This window comes from Macadamia integrifolia, chromosome 10, assembly GCF_013358625.1.
Source record: "Macadamia integrifolia cultivar HAES 741 chromosome 10, SCU_Mint_v3, whole genome shotgun sequence".
NCBI lineage: Eukaryota > Viridiplantae > Streptophyta > Magnoliopsida > Proteales > Proteaceae > Macadamia > Macadamia integrifolia.
The window spans coordinates 18,970,007-18,991,210 of record NC_056566.1 but is presented as its reverse complement, the minus strand read 5'-3'; the positions used below and the strand labels follow the sequence as shown (position 1 = coordinate 18,991,210).

Here is a 21,204-nt window from a genome sequence, read left to right as displayed (position 1 = left end):
GGAGGGGAGGGGGAGCTAATAATAAATTAGTGGCCTGATTTATTATATAATGCAATGATTTGATTAATGAAAAGTTTGGCTTCAGCCCTTAGTTCTGTGGTGATTCAATAGGATTCTGATGGTGATTTCAGCAAACCTAATGCAGGAGTAGATTACAAGAAACTACCCCAGCAGTTTATAACCCCAAACAATACAAATAGGAGCAGGAAATAAAGAAATAAGACCATCAAATAAACCCCTAAGGATACAATACCAATGCAGGAGCAAAACCAGCCGAAAACCAACTCGATAGGAGAGAGAAAGACCTGCTATAGAGCTGGAGAGACAGAGAGGTGTGGCCAGGTCTGCAGGAGTCCGATTGAGTTGCACTCGTGGGAGTAGATAGTCCCTAGGGAGGATACAAAACCCTCTAAGTTGAGAGGATTCTGATGGCTGGTTGTGAAGTCACAAGCTTCCTTGATTTTCTGACCTAGGAGAAACAATCGCAGGCTTCAGGAGAGAATCAATTCTGGTTTGTAACTTGGACAGATCTGAACTTTTGAATACTCACAACAGTCGTATACTTCAACAGCAGTAACTTTAGGATAAAATAGAAAGCTTTAGACAAGAAGAAACAATGGGAAGAATGTAAAAGGATATAAGCTTTAAACAAGAAGAAACTCAGCCCGGGCTTCTCACCCACAGCTATCCCAGCTGTTCTAAGCAATTGATTGCAATTATTCTTTATTCAAATATCAAATTATGAGTACATATGCTCCTCTATTTATAGAGGGAAGAATAGCAATCAAACTACTACTAGTAGCTAGTTTCCCAATAGAACTAGACACTCCTACTTCAACTAGGAGCTAGTTTCCCAATAGGACTAGACACTCCTACTACAACTAGGAATTCAAAATTGGACTAGGAATAATAAACCTATGTGGAAAACAAATAGAGTCCTAAGACAATTTGGACTCGACATATCACTTACTCGACTCGATGGGCCCAATGGCCCACTAATTAATTAAAAACAACTACTAACTATTCCCCTAGCCGATGGGCCCAATTGGCCCTTATTTGTACTTTGCCACTCAGGTGGACCAAGTAGGGGTTCAGCTGGCTTCTTGGCTGGACCCTAGCCACTCAGGTGGACTAAGGTTGGACCCTTCTTCCTCTCATATTTCCTTTCATAATGTGCATCTACATCAAAACCCTTGGTGGTGATTCCAAGGTTGGGGTGCTAATGGTGATTCTAGATCTGCAGATTAGGTGGTGATTCCTGATCATGTTCTCCTTTATTTTTTTTTTCACAGTTGTATATCAGTCTCAGTTCATCAAGTTATTTGGATTCTTTTAATTTGGACCTATCTCTATATTGGTGATCCTGTCAGCTGTCACGAGATAATCTCCTATTGGCATATGCCGGTTCAAGGTTAGCATTGCATTAATTGGTATTAGAGCTAATTGAGGGATTGCAGAACCATTACTTTGAAAGTACGGTATCAATGGTTGCCAAATTACACTTCAGGTTGAAGGGAATGATCATGCAGTTTTGATTTCGGCTTCACTATAAAACTCACATTCGAGTTTCTTTTTTTTTTTTAGCAGGGGAGAGTTGATGTCTTGATGAAGATTGAAGAATTCCACTAGAAAAAAGAAGAGAAAGAATAAGCCACATTTTAGAATGATTCAATATTGATTAGACTCAGTCTTAAGCCCCAAATGGATTATATGGACCATTGGCGAAGTATTTTTTGGTTTTTTTTTTTTTTATTTATTTATTGTTAAGGGCCAACTATATGAGCCCAAGTATGAAGGATTTGAGTCCTACTCAGAATTGAATGTTAGATTCTAATTTATATTTTCAGTTTTCTGGAAGATTTAGTTTAGATTGGGTCCATATTGAGTTACTAATTGGATTGTATCTATTTTGTTAAAGAACTGGCGAGCATGGTTTTAGAAACTCTTAACAGCTCTAGAAAGTTTGTATTTTCTGATTCCTTGGTTCTCAGGTCTAGGAATTTAGGAAAGTATATAGTTTCTGAGTTGTTAACAATAGAAAGTTGAGGGTTTGATTAGCCTATAAATTTAGTGGCCCGCTATGTTTTTACTGCGAGGATTTGATTAAGAAAAGTTTGCCTTCAACCTTTGGTTCTTTCATCTCTGCTGATTCAGGATGCTCTCTGTTGTGGTGATTCAGTAGGTTCCTGATGGTGATTTCAAAAAATCCTTCGTGGTGATTCAAAGGTTAGGAGTACTGGTGGTAATTCCTGATCATAGTTGTATGTCAGTTTCAGTTCATCAAGTTACCTGGTTTCTTGCAATGGAGATCCTGTTGCAAGCTGATCTCCCACTGTTGTACATTGGTTTGAGGTTAGCACTGCATTATTACTCCATCTGATCCAGTGGATGCCTTTAACCTAGGGCAGAGTTGGTTGAGTTACATTATCCCTTAGACATTCTATACAGACGTAGCATAAAAAGGTTAGGCAAGGGCACTGATTTCATTAAACTTCCTTACCTGTGACTGATAAAGATTTACTCTTTTGACCTTCAGTTTTAGTCAGAACTTCTTTTCAACTATTCTGGATTTTTTTTTTTTTTTTTGACTCACCAAAATCAGTTGGCCAAAATAAAATATCTTGGTATTCTTTGAATCTTCAAATAATCATTTTTTTTTTAATGATAATAGACTTGCTGATTTAAAATGTACTTGATAGTTTATCTAAGAGGTCCAGAAATTCTACACTCCCTAGTCTACCATTCACCTGCTGGTCACGTACATGCCTACCAATCAAATGAGCATAATAATTCTGAGTACTTGTAACCTTACAAATTGAAAACAAATCAAAAGACTTAAGCAGAGGAACAATATCAAATGTATTGGTAAATATTGTCCAAGGCCACTTGACTGTGGTTCACTGATCCCATTCGCTAACTGCTGTGAGTCTGTTTCTGTGGTGATTCTTCTTGCTCTTAGGTCTTTTCCTGCTCCTGCTCCTGCATAGAGTGCTTGAGCTTCTGTTCTGCTGAACCACAATCATGTATCCAAGATATTATCATTGTTAATAATTTTGCAGTGTAGTTGGGGTATTTTGTACTTGTAGAATAGGTTTTATTTACTTTTGTTTGTTCACATAAATAGTTACATTAGTGCAAGGATATACTTGTAACTAACATAGGTTTGTCATTATAAATGCAAGCTACTTCTGCCAATTGGAGTCACTAGCTATTCTCTCCAATCGGCAGTTACACTATTCGCTATTCTCCCCTCTCTTGCTTCCTCCTCCTTTTCCTTATTCTTCTAGTATATACTGCCGGTTGTTCTAGGTCAAACTGCTGCAATCATTATTTTTTTGGGTGAATGCAATCATTATTATTATAAAGTATTACACAAGATTGCCTTCAATAAGCTTTTTTGATTGAGTCTCTCATCCTTGGCATATTTCCTGCTAGTTTCCTTATCCTGTCCCAGATGCTCCACCATGGTGTTATGAATGTATACACGAAAATCATTTTGATATATTACCTGGAAGGGATTATTGACTCATTTTGAAAAGGGCACATTAACCCGTTTGTTAATATATTTCGTCAAAGCATATTCTTCATCATGTCTTTATTGGACACAACACTATTTCTGGTATTCCATATAGAACAGCTGTTGATGTCAAGACAAGAACCATTTCCATATTATTAGATTTATTGAGCCTAATAAGAAAGTTAATCATACAAGGTAGAAAATAAATCTTGAGGAAATGAGTTCAGTCCTTAATCCTAGTTGTCCAGCAACCCAATCCTTTTGGTAAAGGGAGAAAGAGAAAAACATTCCTTGACGTCTCAGCAGAAGAGTTACAAACATGATTCAATTGGTCAGACAACAACTACAACAACAACAACTAAACCTTTTCCCAACTGAATGGGGTCGGCTACATGGATTAGTAAAAAAAAAGAAGAAGATAACAGAAAGAAGAGGGGGAAAAGTAAAAGAAAAGAAATGAAACAGCGTTAATGCAACACCTCCGGGCCATCCCACCTAAATGTAGTCGACAACATGGATCTTTGCCCTCCTCACAGTTTTGTTTGATGTCATACTAGGGTCAAGGCCTAGCTTCTGCATGTCTTTCCTTACCAACTCATCAATGGTCATTTTTAGGTTTGCCCTAGCTGTTTTAAACCATCCCACTGGATCTGATCACTCCTTCGTACTGGAGCATTCAAAGGCTTCCTTTGATGGCCATACCACCATAAACGATATTCTCAAAGCTGGTCTTGAATCAGGGCCACACCCAACTCAGCTCTTACCCTGTCATTTCTCACTCTGTCTCTCATAGTTTTTCCGCACATCCATCTCAACATCTACATCTCTTGATGCAGTTGGGCGATGGATCTAGAGAAAGTTTAGTTTTGATTTGATTTCCTTTCGGTTTTAGAAACAATTTCTTTTGGTATTATTTAGCTTCTAATTTTAGATTAGTTTCCATTTTAAATTAGTTACCATTTTGATGCTTGAGTTTCTTTTATAAGCCATGTAATACTCTAGTAACGAACATATTTGAATGAATTTGAGAATTTATGTTTTGGTTGGAAACGATGGCTGTCATGGGTGGTTTCCCTTTCTCTCTTTTCTGAACTGTTTTCTTCTTCCCCTTCCCTGACTTTCTTATCTTTTCCCTTTGTTCTTCTTCTCCTACTGTTCATCTTCTCTTTTCTTCTTCTTCTGTCCCCATTCACAGCTGCTGGTTCTCTTCCCATCTCTGCTGGACAGTAATACTAATCGCCGAAAGAAGCTTGTTACACCTTTGTCCATTACCGATTGACTCCCGAGATTAGGGTCGAAGGTTGCTGCCTTGGAAGCAACTCAAGCCCTATAATAACAACTCCCAAGTCTTTCACAGCTGTGAGGAATCAAACCTGCAACAGAGTTGAAACCCTACCGCCAGGGTCTAATTCAGGCTCTTCTCGCAGCCTTCCAGCCTGTCATTCCAAGTTCTTGTCTTGATGGTTTGTTAGAGCACCTACCTGGGAATACTTGCTGGAAGTTTCAGAGCAAACTGAGGCTGCTGAGGAACTTCTCTTGACCTGAAGCTGTCCCACCTTTCCACCTTTCCACCCCTGTTTTGGTCCTAGGAAGAAGATGAACTAATCGTGAGTTTATGGTGTTTATTCCCTCTTATCTTGATTTCCTATATTACCCTTATTTTTGCTTTAATTCTCTCATATCCCCTATTCTTATTTTGCTTCCTAGTTTACCCCATCAAATATTCATTAATCCCCTTCAAATCTTATCTCCCAAACAACTCATTAATAATCTGGATATTTACAAGTCTGCCACTCCCTTTTCAAGTTCCATTTATTTATAATCCTACCATTGGTTATTGCTATTGTTTATTGAGTGTCCAAGTGGGCCCTAAGCGATCCGATTTTAGTCTTTGGAATTCGGATTCGCATCATCTCTGCAACACCCAACTTATATGTGTTACTTTTCTTGACTGCCTAACATTCTCACAACACTCTAGATGCACTTCTCCACTTCATCCATCTTGCTTTAATTTTGTGAAAGGCTTCATCATTTATCTCGCCATCCTTTTTAAAATTTGACCCCAAATATCTAAAACAGTTACCTTGCGGACTCTCTCTCCTCAAAGTTACCCCACACATCAGTTTCAGTCCTTGAGTTACTAAAGTTACACTTAATATACTCTATCATCGTTCTTCTTCTCTTAAGACCTCTTGATTCCAAGGTAGATCTCCATACCTCAAACTTATCATTAATCCCTACCATTGTTTCATCCACTAAAACGGTATCATCAGCAAAAAGCATACACCATGAAACTCTCCTTGAATGTTTTTGTTTAAATCATCCATGATTAGCGTAAATAGATAGGGACTTAAAGTGGATCCTTGATGTAACCCAATGGTAATTGGGAACTCACTACTATGACCTCCCACAAAACTCATACGAGTTAACATGCCCTCAGACTTGTCTTTAGTTATGTCCACATACATACTAGACATCCCTTTTCTTCTCCAATGTACGTCAGATTAGCTCTTTGGGGACTGTTCATAGGCCTTCTCTAAGTCGATGAAGACCATATGGAGATCCTTCTTGTTGGTTCCAGATTTTTCCATGAGCTTCTGTAGAAGGTATATAGCTTCTGTCGTGGATCTCTTAGGCATAAAACCAAATTGGTTTCTCGATACCCTAGATTCTCTTCTTATATAGACTTCGATGACCTTCCATAATTTTATAGTATGACTCATAAGTTTTATCCCTTTATAGTTATTGTAGCTTTGTATATCGCCTCTATTTTTGTAGATTGGAACTACAATACTTTTCCATTCATCAGGCATCTTTCTCATGTTCATAATCTTGTTAAACAACCTGGTTAGCCAGGCAACCCCACACACTCCCAAAGTCTTCCACACTTCGATTGGTAACTCAACTGGGCCTAGTGTCTTACCTACTTTCATCTTTCAGGATGTCATTAACCTCAGTTAGTCCTATCTTACGAACATATCTCTGATGCATGCTGTTATGATGTATAATCATTATTCCTCCATGTGTTGTCTCCATTTAGTAAGGCGCAAAAGTACTCAACCCATCTCCTGTTAATGTCGTCATACTTTTCAAAGTACTCTACCATCATCACCCTTAATGCATCGAACGTTATCAAAATCTTTGCTCTTCCTATAATTTTAGCTATCTTGTAAATATCTTTTTCCCCTTCCTTAGTGTTTAAATTGTTGTAAAAGTCCTCATATTTTTTTACCCGTGCTTTCCCCACATTTTTTTTTGGCCTCATTTCTGGCAGCCTTATATCTCTTTTGATCTTCGGCCTCCTTAGTCCTTTGTCAACTCTTAAAACTGTCTTTCTTGAGCTTAAAGGCTGCTTGCACTTCCTCATCCCACCACCAAGTCTCTCTAGGGGATAGCTGAGTACCCTTTGACACCCTTAAAACCTCTTTAGCTAGCTCTCTCCAGCTATAGCTTTGCAATCCTTATAGCAATCTGTCAAACCTTCGAGTAAGGAAGAAGTCGATTTGGCTGGAATGTTGCACACTTTTGTAAGTGATCAAATGTTCTTTTCTCTTAGCGAAGAAGGTGTTCACAATAGGTAGGTCATAGGCCGTCACAAAGTCTAAAACTGAGGTCCCTTCCTTATTCCTCTCCCCAACTCTGAAACCTCCATGAACCTCTTCATTGCCTCTCCTATCTGTATCAACATGACCATTCAAGTCCCCTCTCCTATCTTTACCAACATGACCACTCAAGTCCCCTCCCATGATAATCTTTTCATTTGGACCAAAACCATGCATTAAGTCATCCATTTGCTCCCAAAATTGTAACTTGCTACTTTCATCCAAACTTGTTTGGGGTTTTGCATACGCGCTAATTATGTTGACCACCTCTTTATCTAGAACAAGCTTTATGGATAGAATCCTATTTCCAACCCTTTTAACATCCACGACATCGTTCTTTAGGTCTTTATCCACTACAATGCCAATTCCACCTCTACCACTTTGATCGCCCGAATACTAGATTTGAAATCATTCAACCTCTTAGCTTGTTACCTTTCCATTTGGTCTTTTGAATGCATGCAATGTTAATCCTTCTTCTCCTCGTAACATCTATTAGCTCCATACTCTAACCCATCAACAAACCAATGTTCCAGGAGGCAAATCTAATCCTCTGCCCTTGTGCCACATTCTTAACCCGCCTTTGTACATGTTGTGGAGTTTGATGGTGCCGCGTTGCGTTTATGTGGGATGCCCTAGCAAAAGGAAAAGAGGACAGAGACAAGAACAACAACAAGAATAAAGAGAATGAAGGAAATTAGAAAATACGACGATCCATGCAAAGGGTGATTGGATGAGTAATAATAGGGTGCCAGCTGCCTACCTGACACACCAATATAATAATGGATAAAAAGCAAGTATAAAAAGAATAGGGATAAAAGGAAAAGTGACAAGAAAAAAAAGGAGGGGGGCACCTAACACAATATGCTGCTGATTTTTCAACGAATACAAGCATGGCACAAGACATACACACCAAAAGGCAGTGTAATTGTTTACCAAACAACAAACCAGATCTAATAAATATCATATACAAACAATAAAAGGAAGAGGCAGATGGAATCCAAAAAACAATCAATCCTGCAACAACCAGATATAATGATACGACTACTATGGATAATAGGTAAAGGAAAGAGAAGCTAATGAAACATAAATAAAGAAAGAATATTGCAAGGTAAATAAATAATAGATCACGAGTCCATGCATATACACAAAAATAAATGTCAATAAATAACCCCAAAGCTTCCAGGCAGGTTACTCAAAAGTACTGCAAGTGGATGCACTGGCAAGCAGATATAAAAGATGTGAAGGTGGTCAGACCTAGTGGCATTTTTTTCCCGAAGTTGGTAGTGTGTGTTTATGCACTTTCTAGGAAATTCAGAATGGAGGGGGTGAATATTAGTAATATGTTGGTATCCAGTTTTAGTTGACAGTTAATCAGACCTTAAAGTAGTCTTCAAAGGGTGTATCTAAGACGTGCATAGCTGAGATTTCATTGACCAACCCAATGGAAAAAGGTGGGTTAAAAATTTCCTAGTTTCCAGTTCAGTCTTCCTTAAATAATTCACCTGGCTTTTCCAAATCAGTCTTGCTCAGGGATGACAATCGTTTTGTGTTGGAATCCGTAGATCAGTTCAAATGTTAAACATCCAGACCTTCAACAATTCTCCAACATAAGAGGGATTTGACAAGTTTCTTCAGAGAGTGAATGATATTCCTCTTCCATGTTATTTGAAGCATCTTGCTTTAAAAAATTTGAGCCACATAGATGAAGTTTCATTTATATTATTCCAACAAATTAAATAATCTGCTTTACTGTTATTGATATATTTCCTAAACCTAAGCCCTCCATAACTTTGTGTTGACAGGAAGTTCAATGATTCGAGATTTAATTTCTTGTATTACCAATATGTCCCACGTAAGTGTTGACATTCATCCCAAGTATGTCCGTGCATGGTTATGGTACTCCCACCACTATTGTGCACCCTCCTATAATCTGGGATTTTTGAAAACTCTAGCTTTCCACTTCGAAAACTCCTTTGCAACTGAAACTTGACATGTGAGCAGGGGACCTATTGGTCTAGCAGTCGTCAAAATTTGGCCCATTCAGGGAAAGCTTCTTGAACTTATCGTTTGAGAAAACTTTCCATATATATATATATATATATATATATATATATGATCTGCAGAAGAACCACCGCCCAATAGTGCTTTCACAAAAGCCTGTCCCCGGTTGGCTCTATGAACCAGCCATCCACTTTGTCAATGTAGACTGCTCCTCTGGTGGACTCTTTTTCTGTCAGGGGAGGCATAATTGTTAGATTGTAAACTGCTCAGGCAAGAGTTGTCTTTCTTTACTGGAGCCGTAAGAGAGCAGTTCTTAGCCGGCAGTGCTTTGGGAGGACAGAACCACGCCCATATATATATATACACATAGAGTTTCTGGTCAGCAGACCAGAAAGGAATCTTTTTGGTCTGGCGTAATCCACTGACCAGATATGGAGATTCTGGTCAGCAGACCAGAAAGGAACCTTTTTGGTCTGGAGTAATCCACTGAGCCAGATGGTGTTATTACTCCCCGACCCCCATTGTGTGAAGTGTCCAAACTACCCTCAAGTCCCACCCAAGAGTCATTATTACTGACGTTTAGCTGAAGAAGATTTTAATTAGGAACTCTAAATGAGTAAAGAGGTGGGCATTATTCCTTCCAGGGGGGCAGCTGTTGATGTCAATGCATCCAGTTTTTTCAGGCAACTTACAATCAATGTGATGTAAATATTATTGATTAACCACTACCATATTATAATATTAACCATATGTTAATCACTCCTTCAAGTCACTAGAGCCCCATTTTTGCTTAATTAATTACACGGTGGTGGTACTAGATGCTAGCCATTTGTTTCTTCAAAACTTAGGAGAATTCTGCTTATGTCCTGAAATATTGACATTCACAATACCTAGTCCTTTTAGAAGTTCAGTCCCACTTTTTTTCCGCCGTCCTGGGCGGGAGGGCAGTGTAGTACACTTTGGCTAGACATCATTTCTACTTTATGATGCCAGTTTGGTTAGAGATGAGATTTCTTTTCTTTTTTCTTCCTATTTTTTCTAGTGCATTTGTTTTTTCTGGTTAAGCAGTCATATCCAGGACAAGATTAACTAATGGTTTGTGAATGCTGATTATTGTGGATCTTGTTAGCCTACCAAAGAAAGAATGTCAGCTTTTTTTTTTTTTTAAATGTTTTTCTCCGCTTCACTTTGTATCTTATCTCCAGGTTGGAAGGTTCACTGAGCAATTTCTTGTTTTACTTTGTATCAGCGAACCAAGGCATTTCTCCTTGCCCTCGCATGGACCAACACATACAGTCTCTGTTGAATCGACTTTCCTGTGCAGCTGTCACTGTCGCCACTGTCACTCTCATTCTCCTCTTTGCTCAAACCCCAGAGACATGCATAACAGATGAACCGATAGCCCCACAGATTAGGTTCCCGAAGTCCTCCTGTGAAGCCACCCACCGTGAATTTGTCTCCATTGAGAAGAAAAACAAACGCCTGTGGTCCACCAGGGACTGGCGGAAGAAAGTCGATTCCTTCACTGAGCTTTTCCATGGAATTCGCCATCTGGGTTTGCTCACCAACCACTCACGGGTCCTCTGCGTCTCATCTGGGGCTGGCCATGAAGTCATGGCATTATCAGAAATGGGTGTGATTGATATCACTGGGGTTGAACTTGTTGATTCTCCTCCACTGGTGAGTAGAGCTGATCCCCATAATCTCCCCTTTTTTGATGGTGTCTTCGATGTAGCCTTTAGTGCACACCTTGCTGAGGCATTGTTTCCTTCTCGTTTTGTTACTGAGATGGAAAGGACAGTTCGACCTGGTGGTGTTTGTGTTCTTGTTGTGGAGCAATGCTCGGAGGAGGATCTGCAGGAAATTAAGGCAATGTTTCAGAGTTCCAGTCTTCTTGGTGCCCGGAATGTCACATTATTTGGATTGAAAATGATTCAGATTCTATTGAGAAATAGAATACCTCCTTGAATTCACTGCCATTTTTCCTGAGATATATATAACTTTCACGAATCTGATGCATTTGAAGCTGAGCAATGAGCAAATCATGAGACTGCTCATAATACCTTTGAAATTGACAAGATGAGTCTGTTCTGCAGACCCTGAGTCTACCCAAAAGAACTACAGAGATGAGCTTCTCTCGTGAGGTAACATTCACATCATTACATATTACTGTGTATTGTGCATATCATGCTTTCAGAAATAGAAGATATTTTGGTCCACAGTTGACGGTGAACCTTTTGTCCCTCTAGTGGAGAATGCATATATAATTTTTTGGTGATGAGAAGAGTGATTGTTATTCTTTACCTGTACCTTTTGAGTGCTTGAAAGAGAGGAGGAAAAGAAGTTGCATTCTTAACTGAAAATTTGCATGAAAACATTATAAGGGACCACATTTCCTTATCAGTTGAAACATTGAAAGTAGTTCATAAATTTCACACTTAAATACTTATAAACAATCCATCTCAACGGTGCCTATCAATTCTCAGACCAGCCCGATCTCAAGCTTGGCAAGCAGAGCTAAAATTCACTTCCAACAATTTTCTTCCCCATCCAAAGAAGAGGATTATCAAGTAACCAAAGGATATACAATAATTGGCTAGGGGTGACCAGAATCATGGATACACTTGGCTCTATTTCAACCGAGAGATTACACCATGTTGAGCCCATCTATCGCTAATCATAATAGAGAAGTCTGTACGGCAAGACCAGGAGAGATAAAGTAAAGAATGAGTGTATTAGACATGAGTTGGGGGTTGCACCAATCCAAGACAGATTTCATGAGAGTCGGTTAAGGTGATATGGCCATGTCTAACAGAGACCTATAGAGGCCCCAGTAAGGAAGAGTGACCAGATTCATTTGGAAGGAGCTAGAAAAAGTAGGGGCAGGCCAAAGATGACTATTAACGAAGTGATCCGAAAGGATATGCAAAGAGTAGGGCTCGACTCTAGTATGACTTTGGATAGAGTTTCGTGGAGGACAAGGATTCGTGTTGCCGACCTCTTATGGGGGATGTTTCCATGATGCATCTTTCTATACGGCTGTCCCTTCTTCCAATATCCCCAAGTTTCTTCTTTTTAACCTATCTTTTATGCTTCTTTACTTTCTATTTTCCATATTGGATCCATGTAGCCGACTCCATTCAGTTGGGATAAAGTTATGGTTATTGTTGTTGTTGTTGTAGTAATATGTGACCTGTTCAGACCATGGTTATAGGAATGGATTAGGTATCGGATTCGCCAAAATGTATTGGTATCAGGAGAAGCAGATACTGATTCCTGATCGACATGATACTGATCTACCGGTATTGTAACATGGTAAAAATATATTAAAATATATTAAAAAAATCGGGTTTTATTGAAAATTCGGGGTAAATTCATCCATCTGGACTGATACAGGCCGATCCGGATTGGTATCGACCAAGCCCATACCGTATACAATACCGATTACTAAATACCTGGTTCAGATCTGTTGAGATAATTTTAAGAGGTTTGCAAACCAGTTCGTGTAATTGCAAACCTGTTATTCCACTTCAAGAACTGGATAATGCTAGTTCATACTCGTTCTTGCGTTTTTAGATATGGATTACTAAGCACAAATATGTTATTGCAATTTCAATCCTGGATCTTGCAAAAATTAGACCAACTCATGTAGTTCCAGACATGCTCTATTAAATTTCAGAACATTAAATTCAATTCCACACCTGAATAGCAATCAATTGTAGACCTGTTAAGCAATTTTGCGTAATCAAATTGTAAACATCCAGTGTTTTTCTTGTTCCTATCATCCACACCACGCCATGACTCTATACTAACTAATTGGCTATACTAGGGGTGTCAAAACCAAGCCCGAACCAATAAAACCAATCAAAAAAACCCAGATTGAACCAAATCGATCCTTATAACAAAATTAAAATCAAACCGAATGAAACCGATAAAAAAAAATTGATTATGAGGTTATGAATAGATGAATTGAATTGAATTGATTTTTTTTTTTTTTTTTAAATTTTAAAATATAGTAAGAATATGTTTTGTTGTAAGAGGAATTGTTTCAAATCAATGAAAAATGTTAAGAATGGGAAGCTGATTTGTAAATTGTAAAAATGCTTCCATTGGTATCCTTGTTCACCATACAAAATTAGTTAAATAGTTAAATGAATGATTTGATAGTAGGGTTCATTTTGTGATTTCAATTTTAATTACTCATTGGTTTCAATAGTAGTTATTTCCCTTAATGATAACAATGATTTTGTTACAAACTCCATTTATCCATTGATTTCAATAGTAGTTGTTGTTCCCTTACAATTTATAACATGAACATATCAAATCAATTTCCTATTCTTATTTATTTACTTGTTTGATTTGGGAAAGATGATTTAAAGTGTTATCGTCTAATATTTCTTCACTACAGGTTATGAATGTAAGATTTCACTATGGTTCAAGCCCGAAAACAAACCAATCTAAATCAATATTAAAACTGATATTAAAAAAACCAAAATGAATCAAAATAATACCGTACCAAAACCAAAGTGTTCCTCAACGGTTTAGTTTTTGTCTCCCTCATTCCTAGACCAAAATCGATTCAGCCTAATCGAAATCGAGTCAAACCGACCGTTTGACACCCCAAGCCTTTTGTAACTAATTGCATTCAGAAGCTTCAGGCATTGTTGCCGGTGTCTCTTGTTATCTTCTGTCCTCCATCTTGTTTTTTAGCATTTTCATTTTGGGTTCCCTTGTTAGTCTTGATCTCAAGCAGTCGATTTTTTTTGCTTTTAATCCATTCTTCCTTCTCTTCTTCATTTCCAAAAATGGAATCAGGATTGATGCCAAGGCTTTCACACTCTATGGCTACTATCTCACCAATAACATCCTTGTGATTTTTAAACTTCTTATTGACCATGCGGTGCACCTTTTGTTCCCTCATCAAATCCTTCTCCTCCGCTTTCCCACGATTGACTGCCATCTTCAAAGATACAACTTCAGCAACTGCATGTGGAAAAAAAAAATTGTATTGATTAATAGAGTTTATAAACATTGGAATGAAACAGAAGATCAAGATTTGACATTAAAAAGAACAATCTAGTGCAGAAGGCTCCCGCTACTTTAGGGTTTGCGAGGGGCAAATGTACGCAGCAACCTTGCCCCCTACTTGCCAAGAGAGACTGTTTCCAAGTTTCTAACCAATGACCAACATGTTGCAATAGTGCAACTTAACCATTATGCTATAGGCTGAACGCCCACTAATATCAAGATTTCACATTGAAGAGGATAATTGATCCTAATTCAAATTCTAGTGAGAGGAGATTTAGAGAAGAACTTTGAAACCGGAGAGATGGGCACCAAGAAAGAAAGCAGAGGGGAAAAAAAGAAAGAAGAATGAAACTGAACCAATGGAACAAAGAACTAATTAATGAAATTGAAATGGAGAAGCAATTGATACCTCCTAAAACTTGGAAAGACAAGCGGTTCTTCTTCTAATTTCCTTTTTTTTCTTGAAGTTTTGGTTGGCTATGGTATATATGATGGAAATTTAAGGGAGAATGTACAAAGATGACCAGATGTTGAAAATGGAATGGAGTAGATTTAATCGTATTCGAAGAAAAGATGTGGTGTTTCTTGTAGAAGGAAAGAGAGAGTAAAAAGAAACGGAGGAGGTTAGTTATGCTATCGGCTTTCTTATAGATAGCGGCTCAATCAATGGGAGATTGGGAGGGTTAAGAAGAGAGGACATAGAGGACTTTTTCAAGGAAAAGAGAAGAGGGAAGAGATAGACAAAGACTTGGGGATACTGCTAGCATACCCAGCCTTTTCCCAAAAATGAAAGGTGGTTCACACAAAAAGAACAGAAGAAAGAGAATAAGAAGAAAGGGGTGGTTCATACAAAATGAACATAAGAAAGGTACAATGCTTTAGTAATGGAGGCAAGACATAAGAAATGAGTATCAGTCCACATGGGATCCACACACCTATAAACTTTGTCCATCTGATTCTCTTGTTATTGTGTTATGAGCAAAATATGTTGGTTTCAAACCAATAAATCAAATAGAAATCGAATATATTGTAAATTATTAAATTTAATAGAAGCCGAACCAAACCTTGATTGGACCAAACCAAAACCATTAGGGTTGGACCAAATCAAAACCATTGCATCCTAAAGTAGTGAAAATTTCTTGATTTGATAGTGACCCTCTTCCACTCTACCATCTCTTTAGTTCTTCCTTCCTTAATGTGAGTTGAAATTTCAGACAGTTGGGATATCAGTTTTAGAATTGATGAGTTTTTACAGAAAATGATTCTTGAGTATCTCAATTGAAGTAATGAGCTCACTATTTCAATTAGTCCGTACTGTTCCTCGAATGAGTCTCTTAGTTGTTGAGAGGGTTTTCCAAAAGTGACAAGTTATAAGATGAATGATTTACATTCACTAATATTTTTTCTTGATTGATCAGAAGGTGTGGTATGTAGAATAATATTTTTTTATCATATTATAAAAATGATCCTTATTTCTTTATTAAAAATTTAATTAAGAAAATAAGATGGATAAAAAAGTTTTGAAACATCAGCTAATCGATCATATCCTATGGCATTGGAAATATATTTCATTTTGGATTTCTTATTGCTTATGCTGTCAAATCAAACATCTGGCTCAATTATTGATAGAGTGAATAGATCTCTCATTTCTTGAAATCTCTCTTTTGACCAAAACAAGAAAATAAATTCAATAACTGAAATTAAATAGTAAATTTTTTTTTTAAACAATTGGAATCGAATAGGTTTTTAGTTTAGTTTTGATTTATACACATTACAATATGAACCAAACTGAAATTGAATTGTTTTAGTTGAAACTGAACCAATAAACACCCTTAGTTTCTCTAATCTCAGCAAAATAGAGTCTGATGAGGGATGCCACTCATGGAAACATTTCACACTGGAACTTTTCCTTCGGAAGCATGTAAAATTGGATAAAATGATGGTTAGGTTCCCGATTATTGATTGACCGTGTGGCTCCTGAATTCCTAGGCTCCACTTATTTCTTTGTAAAATTTACATGTGAAAATTTTGCAAAATTAATTGACTATCACTACCCTACACGCCTATATTTACTAAAACTCCTTTACCTTTTACTTTTTTATTAATTCTCCCTTGCTTTTTGATTTTTACATCTCTTTCTCAACTGCTCTTTTTAAATACTCAAATTACCCTTCCTTTTCACTTGTAACCTATTACACTTTTCAAATTGATTGGTTCAAAACATGGTTTGAACCAAATCACTAACAATTTTTGTCTCATCCAATCATCAAGGATATTGACATAGCTGATATGTCCTTAAAGATATTATTTATTTATTATTATATATTTTTTTATTTCATCTCATCTAATCATCAGGGATGTTGTTTATTTATTATTATTATTATTATTTTTTTATCTCATCCATCATCACAAATTTAGTAGTCAATTTTTTTATCGGTATTAGATTGGTATCGGTCTCAGCCAATCTGAGGATTAAAAAAAATTAAAAAACGTGTGGTGCCCTATTGGAACATATGATACCAATATAGATATAGATCAGATACAAAATTATTCTTTTTTGAATTTACAATATCCTTGATGATTGGATGAGACAAAAATTGTTAGTGGTTTGGTTCAAACCATGTTTTGAACCAATCAATTTCAAAAGTGTGATGGGTTACAAGTGAAAAGGAAAGGTAATCTGGGTATTTAAAAAGAGCAGGTGAGAAAGAGATGTAAAAATAAAAAAGCAAAGAAGTATTAGTAAAAAAGTAAAAGGTAGGGAAGTTTTAGTAAATATAGGTCAAGTGTATGGGAGTGATAGTAAATTCCCCATAATATATTGGCTTTTTTTTATTTTAAATTTATTATAATAAATATTTCATTTGTCTAATATTTCGACAAAAATGTTTTATTTTGAAGTTTTTTCGCATCAATATTTAATTTTAGGAAAAAAGGTTATATTTACGATACATGGTTACCTAGCCATTTATGTAGGCGCCAAATTCCAGTACCTTCTCTTAGTTCTTTTGTTTTATAGTTTTCCTTCTTGTTTATTTTCTTTATTGGTGAGTTGATCTCGTCTTATTCTTTATTATTGTAGTTGTTGGATCGAATGAAAACATTCTAGTCTCCCTAGGAGTTTGACGAATACCCTTTATTTCCCTAGATTTTTTTTTGGCAACATTCTTAATACATGTCGTCATCTTGTTCCACATCATATTTGTGTGTCCCTCAAAGCTTCACTTCCCATGTTTGACAGTTTTATCAGTGAATGTATCAAGAGAATCTCCTTTCAATCTCCAATATTTTTTCTTGTTGCAAATAGGTTCTCTTGTTCTACGTTATTGTGTTAGAGGCACATATTCAAGGCCATCAATTTATGTTGAGTATTAAGCTCTCCCCAGGTACTCTTACAGTCCTTGCACAATAATTTGTTGGCCCTTCTAATTAATTAGGAAAAAAAATCTATTTCGTTGGTTTGATATCCACTTTAGTAGGTAACTAGATGCTCCTCTCTCTTTTCAACGAAAATGTTCACATTTGATAGATCTAGGCTACCGCAAAGTTTGAGATTAAGGTCACCTCCTCATTCCTCACCAACTTTGTAACTTTCATGAACACCTTCATAACCTCTATCATCACTCCTAACATGATTTTTCAGGTCACTTCCTATAATAATTGATTCACCTTAACCAAAGCCTTTGTACTAAATTATCTATATATTCCCAAAATTGGAGCTTACTACTATCATCCAATCATACTTGAGATGATGCAAAAGCACTAATTATATTGACAATCTCTTTCTCCAATACCAATTTAATGGATATAATTCTACATCCCAGTTTTTTAACATTCACTACATCATTCTTTAGATCTTTGTCTACTATTATGTCCACTCCACTTCGATTACGGAGAGAGCCTTCTGGAAGAGGCGGCTGGATGGAGAACAGAGAGGTGAGTAGCGGTGGGCTAGAGCAATGGTTTGGGGAGAAGATGGTATCTCTTCTGGAAGAGGCGCAATTGCTACTTGGTTCTACTCGGTTAGAGAATCCACGTAGGAACCTTGATCCACAGAGAGGAAGTTTTTGTTGGGACGTCCCCTATTCCACCAGGCAATCATTCTTATGCGACTGCTGTTGGACTTCACACTCTCCCTACGGTCGAGAATCTTCCTTCACCTGTTAAGTGGGGAATATGACCAGTATTAAGATCCCACAGCAGGCTTATGTTCGGCAGTATGAAAAGCACAAATTTGCGCTCCTTGGGTGAGTTACTTTTAGGCTGCTGTCCATGGATGACCTTACACCTCAAGTGTAGGCTTCTTAGGCGATGAAGGACGTTGTTGTTCTTTTGGTAAAGGGTTTGTTCTTTTTCGTCTTCAATCTAAGAATGATATGATGAAAGTTTAGAAGCGAAGTCCCATAAGAATCAGTGGTCAGCTAATCCGATTTCAACGATGGAGACCAGATTTCAAAGTGGAGAATAAGGCTATCAACCATCACCAAACTTGGATAAGATTCCCAAATCTACCACAGGAATACTGGGATGAGAAAATTCTTCTATCAATGGCAAAGGCTGTGGGAAGGCCTATCGCAATTGATCATCACACAAAGGACTCACACTTCAGTCATTTTGGTAGGGGAGATAAAATTCAGTTTTGGAAGGATAGGTGGTTGGAGAGTTGCTCTATTGAGGAACTCTTGAGCTGTGATGAATCTCTATGCCCAAGGGAGCGATTGGTCAAGGATTGTATTCAAGATTTCTCATGGAATTTGCCGCAGGTAAATTCTTTTTTCCCTAAGAAATATTTTTGCGAGAGTGGAGAAAGTGAACATCCCTTTATTCCAGGTGGTGGATAAGTGTTTCTGGAGCCCTTCTTTGTCTTGAGATTTCTCGATAAAATCAGCTTGGGAGGAGCTTAGGCGAAGAAATCCTAAAGTCTAATGATTTTCCTTGGTTTGGAACAAGGCTCTTCTTCTTAGGCAGTCCTTGTTTGGGTGGAAATTGATGCATGGAAAACTAGCTACAGAGAAGGATATCCAAGCAAAAGGTATCTATCTGGTATCTCGATGTGAGCTTTGCCATAGTTCTTTGGAATTTCAACAACACCTCTTCTTGGACTATAGTTATTCTAATTTAATATGAAGTATTTTCGCTTCTTGCTTTAATGTTTCCTGGGTATCTTAGCCTTTGGTCTCTGACTTAGTATTGTGGTGGAAAGCTAAGAGTAATCAAGTCCTGTCAAAGAGGTTTGGTTGGATGGTCTCATCCTTGTGCCCTTCTTTCTTTGGATGCAGCGTGATGCTAGGAAGTATGAAGGGAAGTCAATGAAGATAGATCTTGTCCTACGGCAGATTATAGCAACTATCAGAGAGCAAATCCCATCTTGTAAGAGTATAATGTCTTCTATGGCGGATCTAATCTGCGCTAGAACATTGGGTGTATCAATCTTTTCTCTAAAAAAGTCTCATACCTTGGAGATATTTTGGTGCGCCTCCTCCCTCATGGCTCAACCTTAATGTGGATGGATGTTCTTTGGGTAACCTTAGGAGAGCGGGAGCAGGTGGTCTTATCCGTGACTCAAATGCTAAGGTGATAGCTTCTTTTGGGATCTTTCTAGGAGTAAGAACAAATTATGAAGCAGAATTTCAGAGCGTAGTTAAAGGTTTAATGATGGCAAAAGAGCTGGGAATTCAGCATTTATGGATTGAATCGGATTCTATAGCTGTCATAATGGCAGTGAATAGAAAATCTATTCCATGGTATATTCTTCAGGATAGGCTCTTCTTAAGTCCTTATTTTCAAGCCATTCAGTGGAAGATAACTCATTGTTTCACAGAAGCAAATCCCTCCTTCTCACTCCTTCTCACTTGCTATATGCTGATGATCTTACGATTTTTATGAATGCAGGGATAATGGGAATAAAGAAACTTAAAAGGTTTTTAGAAGATTATCAAGCCTCTTCTGGGCAGCAAATAAATCTAGAATTTTTTTTTTCTAGGATCCATTTCAACGGAAAGGAAACACATGATTAAAGATGTTTTAAACATTTTTGAGTGTCATTTTCCTACTCGCTATCTTGGGGTGAAGTTTTTTAAAGGCCGTGCTCAATAAGGATAGAATTCTACCGATGATGGAAAAATTTAAGGTTAAGTTTGCGAGTTGGAAGGGTGAACTACTTTCTCTGGCAAGAAGGGTGGAATTAGTTAAGACGGTTATGAGTAGCCTATTGATTCATAATTTTTCAGTCTATTAATGGCCAGCTTCTTCTATTGCAACCATGGAGAGATGGGTAAGAAATTTCATATGGAATGGTGACTCGAATACTTCTAAAGTTATAGTGGTGAAATGGGAGTCTGTTTGCAAGCCGAAATTGAAGGGCGGCCTGGGCATTCGTCTCTTTAAGGATATTAATTTAGCTCTACTAGATAAATTTTTCTGGTATGTAAAAACTGAAAATTCTCCTTTGGCTCGTTTCTTGCATGGAAGGTTTGTTACAGTTGATGGCTCCTTAAAGCATCATATTACTTCATCCTTAATCATGACTGGTTTACAAAAAAGTGTGGGATTTTGTTTCCAATAATTCTCAATGGATTGTTGGAGACGGAACAAGTACAATATTCTGGTATGTTCGATGATTAGGCCAAAGAGAAAATTTTGAAGATCTTCCTAGTGCATTGTTGCCTACGTGCTCTGCGACATTATCAGTTGCTGACTTTTTTGAAGAAGGGGAACGGGCGCTGCCTGAGGTGATGTATAATGAGATATAATTAATTTGCAATCACATTTTATCTTTCCCTATCCCCTCCATTGTTGCATTAGACAAGATGATTTGGTCACTAACTGAATCTTGCAAATTCTCAGTTACCTTGGCTTGGAATGTTTAAGGAATAAATGTTCTGAAAAGAATTGGACTAGGAAGATCTGGTTGGAAGGATTCACTCCTCGTCAATCTCTATTTGGATGGAGCTTAATGCATGAAAGCCTTCCAACAGATGATAAAATAAGAAGACACTCTGTTCCCCTTCCATCAAGGTGTAGACTATGCTTATTAGTTTTTTTTTTTTTTTTTTT

General features: G+C 37.5%; 1 protein-coding gene across 2 annotated transcripts in view; it reads left to right on the top strand.

Annotated features, from left to right (window-relative positions):
* The window catches only part of LOC122092474, a 25,387-nt gene extending 13,960 nt beyond the window's left edge, over nt 1–11,427 (top strand). The window contains exons 2-3 of one of the 2 annotated variants that reach the window (XM_042662798.1): nt 10,370–10,800; nt 10,909–11,427. In XM_042662798.1, the coding sequence (XP_042518732.1) occupies nt 10,399–10,800; nt 10,909–11,088 (582 nt within the window). In that variant the 5' untranslated portion in view covers nt 10,370–10,398 and the 3' untranslated portion in view covers nt 11,089–11,427. Of the gene's footprint in view, nt 1–10,369 lie in introns of both variants that reach the window. The other variant, XM_042662797.1, reaches the window with a different exon arrangement.
* The last annotated feature ends 9,777 nt before the right edge of the window (nt 11,428–21,204 follow it).